The 16,478-nt window shown below is 43.2% G+C and overlaps 1 protein-coding gene across 1 annotated transcript in view; it reads right to left on the bottom strand.

Moving 5' to 3' along the window:
• The window catches only part of LOC126119508 (discoidin domain-containing receptor 2-like), a 306,612-nt gene that overhangs the window by 145,424 nt on the left and 144,710 nt on the right, over nucleotides 1–16,478 (bottom strand). Inside the window, exon 4 of the mRNA XM_049915069.1 lies at nucleotides 14,577–14,808. Coding sequence (XP_049771026.1) covers nucleotides 14,577–14,808 — 232 coding nt within the window. The remainder of the gene's footprint in view (nucleotides 1–14,576; nucleotides 14,809–16,478) is intronic.

The following is a 16,478-nucleotide window of genomic DNA, read 5'->3' as shown; positions in this document are numbered from 1 at the left end:
TTCGAGTTTCTGTTTAGCAGTTACATCATGATCAGATGCTATAGCTTTTAATCTCTTAGTACACGTGCGTTGGCAATCAGCTATAGTCGAACCTACAGTTAACTGTGACTCCGAACCACTGTGGAACTTGCCAATTTTCACGTTAACAAGCAACGACAGAGTTGAAAAATTAGTAGCCACTCCTACCCAAAAGCAACGACTGATTTTGAGTTTCACATCCAGGCCAATTTCCAAGTGGATCTGAATACGGCTTGGAAGTAGAATCCGAAACCGGTCGTTTACTTAAGTAAGTATCACATTACATCTGCATGTACGTTTCCCATGCGGTGCATGGCGGACAGTAGCATGTACCCTACTACACTGAAACAACGGGCCACAGAAGAAACGTCTATGACAGGTCGCGGTTGTGTTACCAATGCTACTACGCGGCTGTTTGATGTTAGGTACTGTCGGTCAACTACGAGTGTTACACCTGAAAACTGTAGAGTATTTGCAGTGTCATACTACTGAAACGTGATAAATCGCTAACAGCCTCGAGGGATCGAAACACTATATGTCGAAAAAAAGTAAAGGTTTTCAGTCTTTCAACAGATATTTTAATGTATCTCTTACCTGCACTTTATGAAAGGCGGTAAACTACACTGGCTTCAAAGAGAGTGTTGCCGTTAGCCACATCTATCACTGTCAGTATCTTCACTGCTGCTGCTCCTGCCGCTGTCGGGCACTAGTCACATTATTAACACTTCCACGTTTGGTCCCAGAGTACATTTTCGTCGCCACGCCTCTTCTAAGATGTGCGACAACATTGATCCATTTTGTGGGAGTAATACTGCCTAACGACTCATCTACTAAAAATTATTCATCCTTATTTAAATCTTTATTTTTGTCTGTAACTTATGATTTTCTCTGAGCCCACACAAGTTCTGTTTCACTGAAACGGCAATGTTATGGTGGAAGACAATTTTGTTAACGTCGTAAATGGTATTATCGCTTCCTGTTGCTGCATGCTGGGGCTTTACATAATTGAATGAAGTGATATGGTGCATAATCAAATATTATAGCGGAGTTCTTTTCTATAAGTGGAAGCAAAAAGTGTACGAAGCACTCTTTAAATTTTGTTGCCGTCATTTCCTCATGGTGGCCCCAGACCATGTGAGGATCAAGAAATCATTTGGAACAAACCCACTGTTCCAGTAATTAAGAGAATGAGCCGACTGTCTTATCCAAATACAGCTTTCAATGTTTCTCGCGAAGCGTGTTGGTTCCACGCAGTCGATCTTGAGTGACCAGCATTAAGTTACGTTTCGTCCAACCAAACTATTTCGTGAGGTTTGCACTTATACACTTTCCTCAAAAAACAGCATTTCCGGGCAACGACACCCTGCCATTCAAGCGAAACCCTGTCGTCTTTAGCACCACTGAATGGCTCGTTCCTCCAAAAAACAATTCACTATCCCACTGTGACAGAGAAAGCTTCTTCCTATTGGGATATTCTTTTCACACATAATAATCATAAGCCCGTATATGTCGCGAAATAGGATACTTTTCAAAATTATCTAGTTCCGTCGTTTTAGCAGCGCTGACTGTAGTTTCTCCTGTAGTCAAACGAGCAGCAGTTCAATCCTGTAGACTTCCTGTACATTTGTACCTCGTTATTTCCTTCATAGAAGTTGTTCCAATTTACAGAGCTGCTTCAATTCCTCTGACGAATTTCGATAACAATATAAGAAGACTACCGTTATCCGTGTCTTCCTGAAAATAGCATCGTACGTATGAATATATACGAAATGACGGGACTAGCTCTTTAAGGTAGTGCACCAACCCACTTTCCTGCGAACTGATAAAGACACCGTATCAGATAGTATGACACTTCACACAACACCACTGACACAAACAAAATCGGTAACGACGATCCAAAAAAATCGATGAACACAGAACAAACGCTTAGCATCCACTGAGAACCATTAAACGCAACATTGACCTGTAGGTATGGTGACGCAGCACCATCACCATGGCAACGTTAAAAATTGCAAAGATCGGACTGACGTTAGAGTGTTTCCTCCACACACTGCGCTACACGTGCTTTACTCTCAGAAACGTTATTTCAGCCGCCAGAATTTAGACATTTCCTTTCTTGTTCCATCGCAAATAGGGCAAGGGAAAAACGACTGTCTACGAGCATCCTTACGCTCCATAATTTGTCTCCCTCTTATATTCCTGCCTCTTAGTGAAATATGCGTTGGCAGCAGAAGAATTGTTCAGCAGCCAGTATCAAAAGCCGATTCTCTAATTTCCTCAACACCGCTGGCGAAAAAAAAAAATATCGTCTTACCTCCAGGGTTACCTTCTTAATTGAATATACGGCTACAGAACAACAGAACACCTGTAGTTAAATGAAGCGTCTAGACACACATAAAATCCTTGAAATAACTGGAGATGAACCTTCTGATCGCTAAAATGTCACTTAACAGCTGAGCCAGTGAGGAATGCACACTTGCCAGTACAGCAACTGTATTAACTAGTTAAGATAAGCATCAACGGTACTGTAGGATCATATTGTCTTTCATAATAGCTGTGCGCCGTACTTGGCATAATAGTAAAACATTTGACAAATTCATTGATATATTTATTCGTGCTGAAACTGAATTTCGTGGTTTCAACTTTGAACACTGGTGTGTAAATAAACAATGAATATGTATCTGATCTTCACGTTTATGACTATCCATTTAACAAGTTTGTTATTTCTCGGCTTGGCAGAAGATAAATTGTAATTGGAAGTGTTAACTCTTAGGTGCTCGTACTTCTTATGCACTACGTTTCCGTTCCAAGTGTTACTATCCTTTGGTTTTCCAACCATCTCCTTGGACAACCCATTGTTTCCTGTTTTATGATTACACTAGCAGGAAAACATAGCATTGCCCGGATATTCATTTTGTGCATTTTCTATTAGAAACAGAAACAAACAATGAACTTTGCTTGTAGTGTAAAATCCCGAGCAGTTTGTCTATAAAATGATTTTGTAAACACCTCAATGCTAGCGCTTCTTCATAACTCTATAGACGGAGATTATTTCCACCCTCAGCCGTTTGCGTTTCGCAACTGAAAGTTGTCAAAAACGTTGCCAGGTGTGAGCAATTTCCTTAAATTGACTCGACTGTGGCAGTGTCTTAGTACTAAAGAATGAATTTACTAAAACTTCATGCATGATGCTCCTTCTTTTCACTCGTCTCAGTGTTTATGATGTCACATTCCCTAATTACGGCAGGTATGTGTTTCTTAAATCTTTAGTGGTTGTTACCTGACAGTAAGGGGTATGTGTACCAGGTTTGGTTGAAATCAGTCCAGTGGTTTAGCTCAGGAAATGTGCATCACGAGTGGGAGGACCTAATAATCGACAGAAGACAATACAAACATTAATACACGAAGTTACTCAGGAATATTGTTCGAAGAGTTACTACTGTAATTACGCAAGTAGGACACAGCTTCAATAAAAACTGAGTTAGGCACTGCGCGTGTCGTCCTTGATAACTATCTCTGCAACGGTCTATTGTACCACCGCGCTACCATATCTGAAGTTCGTGACTTGTACTGCCACAGTTCATAACGTGTATCTGGTATGCGTAGTGCGTGTGATTTAAAATCTACAGCTGCATTTTAAATTTGTCTCACAGCACGAATCAAGATGGCTGTTTTTGCGGTAAAGTAAAATAAATGAATTATATATGTAACCGCATGAAAATGGTAATGTCACTAACGGGGGATTTATTACCATCGGCTCAACTGTGTTGTTGCGCTTAGAAATTATAATTACGGTAATAATAGCAATAAGAATTATCATAATAAAATAATTATCTCCACATAGTTGACACAGCATACTGTTTTTCGTTTGTTTCGTAAATTAACTAAAGGACCGAAATTGTAAGAAATTACGTGGAATACAAAGTAGCTGTTGAATCATTGATTGGTTGAAGCCCTTGGATTGACAATATGTGTACGTCTATCATATTTTTGTGCACTAAAACTTTGAAGATTAAAATGCAACATCATCAGTTCTTTATTTAATTATACAAAATTTTGTAAATATTTTCTTATTAAAAATTTACTCACCTTATGATTAGAAACTGAATTTTAAAAAGCCCGTTCTCTGTTTGCACGTATATCTCCAAATGAAACGCTGGGATTTTCCGAAGTAAATTTAATTCCTAACTTTCATTGGTGCTTGCAATAAAAAATTTAACCGTAAAGAAAGGGTAAATATTTCGAATGGTTGTGAAATAACTAATTCCAATGCTCGTATAATACGAGTAATTGCTAGTCAGACTAAGAACAGACGGTCATGATCCTATTGGAAACTTTCTAAACATTTTTTGGTGGCATTCCCTACCTTACGTTTACTGACACAAAGCCTGATCTCATCACACCTCATTTTTCTGAACCCAATCTTCATTTGAATTTTGCAACGGACAAGATGCTCCCTTGGTCTAGGGCAATCGGCACGGTAGCTCTCCGTGTTCGATCAGAGGGCTGACTGCTGTATGTAATAATAAAAAACAAGTGTGAAGTATTCAACGACCATTTAAAATAGGTGTCGTACGACGTCTGCCCCGACAAACCCTGAGAACAACGAGAAAAAAAAAGAAGGAAAATGGGTATCATTTTTGATCAATAATCAAAACATCCTGGATGGAACCATATCCGCTTAAATTTTTGATAAAAACATGAGCTATGGCGGCCGAAGGCTTCTTGCAAAAGAAGTCACCCTGTCAATGGACTTGCCTAAGAGGGCTGAGAAGAAGACAGAGGTACAGGGCTCTGTCTCGCCATGGTGGTGGGAAAGCGCCCCTAAAGTCGGAAGTATCAACAATTATCAATGGTATTTGCATCCAGAAGGGAATGGAAACCACTACTTTAGAAACAAAAAATGTGTGCGCACAGAACACGTTGCCTGTAACTGGAAAAGTACCTTGACAATCTCTCCACTGGCGGAAGATTCGGGACTAGCCCCATTGGGATCTCCGGAAGTATTCTGTCAAGGGGGCGGTGATAACGAGAAATTGAATGACCAACGAAAGCATAACGTTCTACGAGTCGTGGCATTCAATGTCAGAAGTCTGAACGTAGTAGGGAAGCTGGAAAATCTGAAAAGGGAAATGCAAAGTCTCAATCTAGATATAATGAGAGTCAGTGAAGTGTAATGGAAAGATGACAAGCATTTCAAAGCAGATGGGTATAGGGTAATGTCAACAGTAACAGAAAATTGTTTAACGGGAGTAGGACTCGTGAATAGGAAGGTAGGGCAGAGAGTATGTTACTGTGAACAGTTAAATGATAGGGTTGCTCTCATCATAATTGACAGCACACCAACATCGACAACGATAGTTCAGGTATGCATGCCGACGTCGCAAGTATAAGATTAGAGCTAAAGAAAGTATGTGGCTATATTGAACGGGTAATTCAGTACGTAATGGGGGAGGAAAAACTAATAATCGTGGGGGATAGGAATGCGGTTGTAGGGGAAGGTGTAGAAGAAAGGGTTACAAGAGAATAAGAGCGTGGTATTATGAATGAGATAGGAAAAAGACTGAGTTCTGCAAAAAAATTCAGCTAGTAATAGCACTCTGTTCAAGAATCACGAGAGATGGAGGCATAGTTGGGAAAGGCCTGTTGATATGAGAATATTTCACTTAGATTGCTTCATGGTCAGTCAGAGATTCTGAAATCGGATATCGGATTGTAAGGCGTACCCAGGAGGAGATATAGGCTCAGATCACAATTCAGTAGTAATGAAGAGTAAGCTGAAGATTGTGTGTAGTCAGGAAGAGTCAATGTGCAAAGTAGTGCGATTCAGAAGTATTAAAGAATGAAGAGACGCGGTTGAAGTTCTCTGTGGCTGTAGGTAATGCGATAAGGAATAGCTCAGTAGGCTGTATAGTTGAACAGGGAGGGACATCTCTAAAATTACGTACGTTGGAAAGAAAAACATGGGTGCAAAGAAGGTAACTGTGAAGAAAACATAGGTAACATAAATACTTCAGCTGATGGATGAAAGATGGAAGTACAAAAATGTTCAGGGCAGCTCAGGAACATGGGAATACAGGTCACTTAGGAATGAAGTAAATATTAAGTGCAATGAAACTAAGGCGAAATGGCTGCATGAAACATTTGAAGAAGTAGAAAAAGAAATGAAGATCGGAAAACTGACGCAGCCTATAAGAAAGTCAAAACAACCTTCAGTGAAATTAATAGCGAGGGAAGTAGTATTAAGAGCGCAATGGGAATTCGGAAAGTGTACATTGAAGGCCTCTATAAGGAGGAAGACTTGTCTAATCTTATGATAGAAGAAGAAATAGGAATCCATATAGAAGAGATAGGGGATGCAGTATTAGTATCAGAGCTTAAAAGAGCTTTGGAAGGCTTAAGATCTAATAAGGCTGAAGGGAGAAGTAACATTCCATCAGAATTTCTAAAACAGTTGCGGAAAGTGACAAATGACTATTTACGCTGGTGTACAGAACGTGTGAGTCTCGCAATATACCAACAGACTTTCGGAAAAAAATCTTCCACATATTTCCAGAGATAATAACAGTTGACACGTGACAGAATGATTGAACATTCAGCTTAACATCTCATACATCCTAGTTACTACAAGAACAATATACAAGAGAATGGAAAACATTGTTGAGGAATAGTTAGATGACGATATTTTGGCTTTAGAAAAGGTAAAGGGACCAGAGAAGAAGTTGACAATGGAAGAAAGACTGAAGAAAGCCCAAGCCATGTTCATGGGATTTGTCGGACTGGAAAAAGCGTTCGACAGTGTAAAATGGTGCAATACCGTGAAATCCTGAGGGAAATACAGGTATCTATAGCGTGAGATGGGTAGTATTCAAGAACTATAATGGAGCCATAAGAGTGGAAGGCTAAGAAAGAAGTGCATGAATTAAAAAGTATGTAACACAGTGATGCAGCCTTCTGGCCCTATTGTTCAATGTATATGTCGAAGAAGCAGTTACGGAAACAAAAGTAAGGTTCATGAATGGGATCGAACACTGGTGAAAAAGAAAAAGAAAAATCCTGGCAAACCAACGTCATCATACTCACATCCTTCCGTCCTCCCCCTCAAGTACTCTCCTCCCCCCTCCCCCTCTCCCTCTCTCTCTCTCTCTCTCACACACTCTCACTAACACACACACACACACACACACACACACACACACACACACACAAACAGTTTCTCTTTGTTAGTGCTGACGTGAAAGTGGCTTTTAGTTGAGTGTGTTCCTAGTGGTGGGCCGCGAAGCCTTAGGATGCGACGTGGACGTAAGGCGGATTACCGGAACAGGAGGCCAGGCAATCCCTAAGCTTGGGGAGTCTTCTCAGCTACAGTGACTTGCCGTACTAACAATGCCTCAACCGAAGCTTTGACGAGAATATAATGAAAAGGTACAGTGTAACGACAACAATTAAGAAACACGGTCACGGACGATTGAAACGTTATCGACTTGAAGCACCCTTTTGGTATTATATTATCGCCAAGAATTTCCAAGGAAAAGCTGGTGAAAGAAGTTACATGAAAAGCATGGTGTGTCCTGAGAAATTCCAAAAATTTGCTATCTGACATTTAATAAATGCCGGCCGAAGTGTCCGTGCGGTTAAAGGCGCTGCAGTCTGGAACCATTTAACAAAAAAATGGTTCAAATGGCTCTGAGCACTATGGAACCTAACTTCTGAGGTCATCAGTCCCCTAGAACGTAGAATTACTTAAACCTAACTAACCTAAGGACATCACACACATCCATGCCGGTGGCAGGATTCGAACCTGCGACCGTAGCGGTTGCGCGGTTCCAGACTGAAGCGCCTAGAACCGCTTGGCCACTCCGGCCGGCATGTAAGAAGGAATACAGTACGGTATGATCAGCCATTTACTCGAATGCTGTACTATCCACAGATCAGAGACGTTTCAGAAGACTAAGAGCAATAATCGCTCTGCCTGTTCATCCTCTGTGGAAGGAAGTTGGCCGTCTCCTCTCAAAAGAAGCACCGTATGTGTGTGTGTGTGTGTGTGTGTGTGTGTGTGTGTGTGTGTACGCGAATGTGCGCCCGCGCGCACAGCTATGCGATTCCTTCTTGTTGTATCATTTCTGTTGGTCTTAGAGTGTATATAAGTTTAAGCTAAAAAAATAATAATTTGGTATATTTTAATAGCTTCTGTAGTTGTGTGTAAGAAATACCGTCATCCAGAAGAGTAATGGAATCATATTTGAGGTACATAGTTCTGTTCCGCGTAGTTTTAAAAATGCCTGTGTGTCTTATTCAAGTACAGTAATGCAGTGTGTGTGCGCTTGTGCGTGTGTGGTACTCCCTCACACCATAAAATCTGGTCTCTGAACAGGAAATTTAGCGCCAACAGATGCTTAGAAATCAACAGTTTCACATGTGTTTACTCAAACGCACTGTGAAAAAGTTCGGAATTTCACTCAGTTCACTGTCGCAAATGCGGTGGTCTGAAAACATTCGCCGTAAGCCTCCCTCACCCCTCCCCTCTCACCCCCACACTTCCGATCCGTTCCGCTCATGGCAGGGCAAATATCGAGGTCGAAAATTTCTTCCACTACTGGGAATGGAGCTTACGACTTAGCGGAGCATAGAACTGCTATTAGTGAAATCGGCATGGAAGTAGATGTTCTGTGAACTGCAGATGCTTATGTAGAAAGAAAGAAAATGAGAAAAGAATAGAAATTGGCGCCAGTAGAAGATTTTTTTCCCCTTGTATGTTAGAAAAGAAATCGATAATTGCGTGCAGTGATAAGGCGAAATCAGCGTTATGACAGTCGGATTTCGGTGTGGTTCTACTGATTGCAAGTGATCTTTAATTAAACGTTCCTTTGTATGCGACCGCGACCTGCTGTCGTTTACAAAACCAACGGTTCTACCGACATCGGAAACGGCTCTGATTTGGTTGATATAAATGAACACAAGTTGGAAAGCTTATTTCATCAAAAACAGAAAAAGATGCATGACGATGTGGTGACATACCAGAAATGTTTTATTGGACAGTACAAAGGCTATGGAAGTCTAGGCTCGCAGGTGATATGAAGAATGGAAACGTCAAATGTTCTAAGTGACAAATCCGATAGTAGTCACGTGAATCAAAAACTTTTGTATCTCTTTCTGAAGGCAACTTATTTGTATCCAAAAAATTGAGAATGTGTTACGGTAACACAGAATTATGCTGCCCACTTCGTCACTGCAAAAATTAATTAGAAAATAAGTAATTTATTAGGACCGTTCGAGGTGTCATACCAGGGAACTGTCTGGTTCTCAGTGGCAATAAGTAAGTTCCTGTTTCAAGATCCATTAACGCTGAGGTATTACGTTCTATTCGTGATATTCATGTACAGAAATACAGGAGTTATGTGATTAAGTCGTAGAACTGTGGCGACAAAAATCTTTCTCGCATCATTTAAATATTTTACAGGAGAATAACGAAATTAAATTCAGGAAGGAAGTTTTTCAGAACTAACTTATTTTTCTTAAGCAACTACATTCTTGCGATCAGATTGTGCTGTTGGAGAAGAAATGGATTTTCAATAAAATTTTCCGGGGAAACGTTATTTTGTTTGTTCACTGAAACATTTGTTACTTCGATTATATATTTACTCCCGAAAAAAAATTAGTACACCATTTAGAGGTTTCGAGTTACTATAGATTTATTTTTACAACAAATGTTACTTTTACAGACCACTAGCACAATCGATTCTGTGGTACCAAATATCGACCCATGCCTTCACGGACGGCCACGCAGGAGCTGACGACGCCATCCAGTCAATCGTACATATGGCGAATACTCGAATGCTCGACCGGTTCACGTAGTTCAGTGAGAGTTGTTGGCTGAAGAGAGCGACTGGTCACTTCTCGTTGCATCTTATCTCACACGTGCTCCATTGCACACAAGTTCGAAAATCTTGCTGGCCAGCGAATTATTGCACGTCTTGCAGGGTACGCTGAGTGTAACTTACGCTGGGCCGTATGTTGTTGGGCATTATCTTCTAGCAACATCACCTTCCAATTGCAAGAACGGCAAAAGAGCGGATGTAACATAATTCAGCTTGAGGCCAGCGCTGATTATCGTTCCTTCCCGAAACATGAAAGGAGAACGAGAGTAGTAGCTTACTGCATCTCAGACCATAAGGCCTGGAACGTGGCTAGTGTGTCTCGGACGAATGCACTCAGTGAGTCAGCGCTCACGAGGTCTCTATGATACGCGCAAACGACAATCGCTTGTTGCAGCCAGAATCTGCTTTCATGACTGCAGACCATGGCGCACCATTCCATCTTCCAGTAGAGGTGGCGGCACCAGACGATCCGTGCACACCGATGCTGTGGCGTGGCTGAAAAGAGGGCTAGAGGTTTGCGTACACATAGTCCCACTGCTAATAACGCTTTTGAGATGCCCGCTAAACCCGCTAGGCGGAACAGGTAATAGGATTCAGGAAAGGGCCAAAGGTTGAGGTCAGTTTCTCCTTCTAATTGTCATTTATTGTAATTTCATAACCGTTACAGCCAAAGCGGCACATAGCCGGTCCTTTACCGAAAGCAACTCTTTCACGGTTGAAGGCCTCCAACAAGAAATCTTAACAAATCAACAAGATAAAAATCCAATTAAGACAGCAATAAAATAATTAAAAAACCAGCAAACATATGCAAAGTGCAATACAAATGGATGAGGGCCACAATTAAATTTCAAAATTTTAGTATATATTACCATAGTCTTTTAAAGGCAGAAGGTCAGAATGTTTAGCAACAAGAAATCTTAAAAATCAACAAGATTAAAATGCAATTAAAGAGGCAAATCAAATAAATAAAAAAGACGTATCGCGGCTACATGGAAAGCCTTAAGGTTAAGCTGGTAGAACATACATATGCAAGATGCAATACCAATGGCTGATGGCCATAATTAAGTTTCAAAGTTTTAAAATATTTTACCATAATCTTTTAAAGGAGATGGCTGCAATGTTTAAGCTTGAAAGATGAATTTAAAATTAATTTTGCAAAATTTTTAAGGAAATAAAAAAAATAACCATAAGCCTTGAATTTAAAGTAGCTGACAACAGATAATTAAACACCGGTGGCACTTAGAAGCCTCCAGAGAGGTCGGTCTGCCCTCGTTCACTTAGGCGAGACAGGTGGTGGGCCCAGCTATACTTGATTCTTCGGTATCCTACCAGGGGACAGCCACGGACCGACCAACACGACTTGCTTCCCGTCAATCAGTACATGAGAACTCAAACCCGAAAGGTTACAAACGTGATAACCCACAATGGAGTATGTATTAAGTGTCAAGATTACACACCATGTTGGACAGCGACAACAGGTGAGGAAAGGACGCTGCCTGAAATCACGTTAGTGGCCAGGGCAGGTAAACAGAACACTAACGGCCACAAGATAGAAAATTCCACTGGTGCTCTCAAATTGTAGTCGACGAAAATAGTTAATTGCATGGCATGGCGGCTAAATGTCAGCAGTAGAAACACTCGGTATTGCTCACAGGAAAACCTCCCCAACAGCAAACCACCGAAACGTACCACCATAACATGAATGGACGTCTCTTGGGTAGTTGAAACCATTACTCAACTTTGACGTCCTGGGTAGGTGAACCACGAAGCTCGTAGCATCAGACAGCTCCACACACGCTCCGACACTCCGTAGGGGCTGCCAGCGCCCCAACCGACTGCCCAGGAGCGCTCAGAGAACCAGTTACACGTCGCCCCATGAGAGGACCTGTCTCTCAGAGCCTGTATGCGACAACATATAAAATCGTCGTCAGTGGAACCAACACCACCTACACACACAACCTAACAACCACTTGCACGAAGACCTGAACGATACAACAGCAACTAGGCACGCACGAAAACAAATCGGGAGTCGATGCACACAAACACAGCCGACTCATGTACGATCGGCGAGCCAAAACGCATCGTCCGGTAGGATGGCCGACCGACGATCCACCAAGACCGTGGCCCGGCTCAAGTGATGCGAGGCGGCAATGGTCGGGCGGGCCAAGTCGGCGTAGACCCCACTGCTCCAACCCGACTGCACTAGTGCCGCATGCAACTCCCCGGCTGGCAGGTCCGGAATGCGCTCCAGACACGTTCCACCTCACTGTCCGAACAAACTCCCTTACGACAGACAACGACCGGGAAGTAGTAGCAGTCGAAGAAGATACTACGATAGGGGATATATCGATATGCGCTGCTATCGCCGCTGATGGTCAGGCAAAGCAGCAACTCAGTGACAGCAGTAATTTAAATTACCGTAGTGAGGTGGAAGTACATTAAAAACAGGGTGTAAAATACATGATGGTGGGAACACCAGCCACGCAAGGCTCAGGTTTCCCAAGTTTACGTGTAGATCCATGTAGGTTCACAAACCCTCTGTTCTGTGATAGTTGTACAATCTGCCACTGCAGCTCTTAAGAAAACGATGATCCTGGCGAGGGTCCGTTCTGCGTGGAGCCTCGGCTACGAGTGTGAGAATGTTCATACGTCTACTGATACCGGCATCGCTGCACAACTGCTTAGCACGTCCACTTAGTGTGGCAGTTCTCCGAAAAGACCGTCCCTCCACTCGAAAAGCAACAGTGTGACCCCTTGTAAACTCGCACAGTTGCCTGTACGAGGTGCATTCAAGTTCTAAGGCATCCGATCTTTTTTCTCCGGACTGGAAAGAGATAGAAACATTTGCATTGTTTTAAAATGAGGCCACGTTCATTGTCAATACGTCCCAGAGATGGCAGCACCGTACGGCAGATGGAATTTTACCGCCAGCGGCGAGAATGAGAACTGTTTTAAATACTTAGAACGGCGACGTTTTCCTTACTTGAACAGCGTGCAATCATTCGTTTTCTGAATTTGCGTGGTGTGAAGCCAATTGAAATTCATCGACAGTTGAAGGAGACATGTGGTGATGGAGTTATGGATGTGTCGAAAGTGCATTCGTGGGTGCGACAGTTTAATGAAGGCAGAACATCGTGTGACAACAAACCGAAACAACCTCGGGCTCGCACAAGCTGGTCTGACGACATGATCGAGAAGGTGGAGAGAATTGTTTTGGGGAATCGACGAATGACTGTTGAACAGATCGCCTCCAGAGTTGGCATTTCTGTGGTTTCTGTGCACACAATCCTGCATGACGACCTGAAAATGCGAAAAGTGTCATCCAGGTGGGTGCCACGAATGTTGACGGACGACCACATGGCTGCCCGTGTGGCATGTTGCCAAGCAATCTTGACGCGCAACGATAGCATGAATGCGACTTTCTTTTCGTCGGTTGTGACAATAGATGAGACGTGAACGCCATTTTTCAATCCAGAAACAAAGCGCCAGTCAGCTCAATGGAAGCACACAGATTCACCGCCACCAAAAAATTTCGGGTAACCGCCAGTGCTGAAAAAATGATGGTGTCCATGTTCTGAGACAGCGAGGGCGTAATACTGACCCATTGCGTTCCAAAAGGCACTACGGTAACAGGTGTATCCTACGAAAATTCCTTCCTGCACTGCAACAAAAACGTCCGGGAAGGGCTGCACGTGTGCTGTTTCACCAAGACAACGCACCGGCACATCGAGCTAACGTTACGCAACAGTTTCTTCGTGATAACAACTTTGAAGTGATTCCTCATGCTCCCTACTCACCTGAATTGGCTCCTAGTGACTTTTGGCTTTTTCCAACAATGAAAGACGCTCTCCGTGGCCGCACATTCACAAGCCGTGCTGCTATTGCCTCAGCAATTTTCCAGTGGTCAAAACAGACTCCTAAAGAAGCCTTCGCCGCTGCCATGAAATCATGGCGTGAGCGTTGTGAAAAATGTGTACGTCTGCAGGGCGATTACGTCGAGAAGTAACGCCAGTTTCATCGATTTCGGGTGAGTAGTTAATTAGAAAAAAAAATCGGAGACCTTAGAACTTGAATGCACCTCGTAGAAAGCACAAGTGCGTCTCCGTAGCTTGCTTCAGACGTTTGCATCACACTGAGCTTTCTGGCTGTGAGCATGCCCTATTAAATAGTAGACAGATATTGCCCTCTGGTGGCTATGCTACTATGCTCTCCATTCACGCAGGCCGGGCTGCCAGTACTCGACGGTGTACCCCTTCGCAGTGATCGCGATCGCGCGCCTGACCTGCTTGCCGTTCCAGTGGGTGTACATCCTCCGGTAGCATAGGCCGGGCCTCCAGTACGTGACAGAATACTCCTTGGCAGTGTTCGAGAGCGCGCACCTCACCCGCTTGCCGTCCTAGCGGGGGCTGGACCTCGAGTCACGGAGGCTGGGCCACCAATAGTCGATGGAGTACTCCTAGGCAGTGCTCGCGAGCGCGCGCCTCACCTGTTTGCCGTTCCAGTGGCTGCAGATCTTCTGGTCGTGCAGGCCGGTTCGTCAGTACCCGACGGAGTGCTCCTCAGCAGTTTTCACGAGCGCGCACCTTACCTGCTTACGATGTACGTCTTCCAGTCGTGCAGGCTGGGCCGCCAGTACGCCACGGAGCACTCCTCGGCAGTATTCGCGAGCGCGCGCCTCACCTGCTTGCCGTCCCAGCGGCGGTAGGTCCTCCAGTCGCGCAGGCCGGGCCGCCAGTACTCGACGGAGTACTCCTCGGCGTACTCCTGGCCGCGCGCGTGGTCGTAGCGGCCCTGCGTGTGCACCGCCGTCACCACGTGCACGCCGGCCAGCGCCACCGACAGCCACTCGCGCACCCCGCGCGACACCTGCGACTTAGGGCACCACGCGCCGCCGCCGCGCTCGCTGCGCAACCTGCGGGTGGAAGCAGCAACTCTGTCAGTCGCACGGTGGAAGCCATTTACTAGGACACGAACCTGGATATTTCCCTGCTAAGCTGTAAGACTTAAACTTTCGTAATCTCAGTTTAATGTGACAAAACCTTGGTCTTCAATTACATCAATGACTTTCCATCATGACTAGGCAAAAGAACAGTAATATTGTGACATAACCAAAGGAACTACAATGGACAAGAAATTGCTTGCTTCCTGAGGACCTCATGCTACTACAGTTTAACATCGCTTCAAGCTATGATAATGGCCTCAATTAGCCGAGGAAGAGCGCTAACAAGATTCTTAGGTTATGCTACATGCACCCGTTGTAGATTAGATCATGTAGAGCTAAGAAATGGAGCAAACAGAGAGCATCATGACGGATAAAGAGGTTAGTGACCAGAATGTCGTCATAGCGACATTCAACACTGCAATATCCAGATCCTCGAAGTGAAGAATACATCTATTTAAAAAAGCTGGTAAGATTTGGCTTCACAATTATCTAAGAGACAGTCTCCACTCCTTCCAAACTGACAAAATAAGGGTGGACTAGTTTTGTCTTGAATTCAGATAAACAGTATCGGCGGCAATTGAGACATTTGTAATCAATAAATTAATAAAAGATAGTACTGATGCCCTTACCGTGGTACACAAAACACGTCAGAATACGTTAGCAGAAGCAAAGAATAAACGTTGCCAAATGTAAAGGAACACAAAAGCCCACGACTGAAGATGTTTTGCTGATGCTCGAAACTTATAGCGGACTTCAATGCGAGATGTGTTAAACAGTTTCCACAACGCATCTTTGTCTCGAAATCTGTTAAAAACTCCTAGGAGATACTGCCCACACGTAAATTAGACCAACAGCAAGACACAATCAATACCTTCATTACAGTTGACAGCACCACTAAAGCGGAGAAGCTGGACACAATTTTCCCAAATTCCTTCCCCAAAGAAGATGAACAAAAGCAGCCTACAACAGTAACTCAGAAGTAGATTTATCAACGGTATAGCGAAGCAGCTTAAATCACTCAATAAAGGCTAGTTTTCCGGTTCGGTTAGTATACCAGTGAGTTTTCTTTCAGAGTAAGTTGATAAAACAGTCTCAAATTTAACAATAGTATACAACTGTTCGCTCGACGAAAGATCTGTACCTATAAGACTAGAAAGTTACAAACTCACTCCAGTAATCAAGTAATAAAATAGAGTAGTCTGGTAAACTACAGATCGATATCCCTGACGTCAATATGCAATAAGGTTTTTGAAAATATACTGAGCTCGAACGTTATGAATTACCTCGACGATAACGATATGTTTACACATAGTTAGCACAGATTTAGACAATATTGTTGTTGTGAACCACAACTAGCTCTTTATTCGCACGAAGCAACGAGTATTATCGACATGGGATCTCATATTCATTCCATGTTTCTAAATTTCCGGAATGTTTTTGACACCGTTCCTCACAAGCGTCTTCTCGTCAAATTCCATGCCTATAGAGTAGATGGATTTGTGGCTTCTAATCAGGAAGTTACAATACGTAGTAATCGAAGGCAAGTGATATCTGACGTTCCCCAAGGAAATGTTTGAGGCTCTCTGCTGTTCATAACCTACAGAAACGATTTAGGAGGCAATCTCAGCATCCTCTTAGAT

Source organism: Schistocerca cancellata, chromosome 1 (genome assembly GCF_023864275.1).
Source record: "Schistocerca cancellata isolate TAMUIC-IGC-003103 chromosome 1, iqSchCanc2.1, whole genome shotgun sequence".
NCBI lineage: Eukaryota > Metazoa > Arthropoda > Insecta > Orthoptera > Acrididae > Schistocerca > Schistocerca cancellata.
The sequence above is the reverse complement of the archived record's forward strand: the minus strand, read 5'-3'. Positions and strand labels throughout refer to the sequence as shown.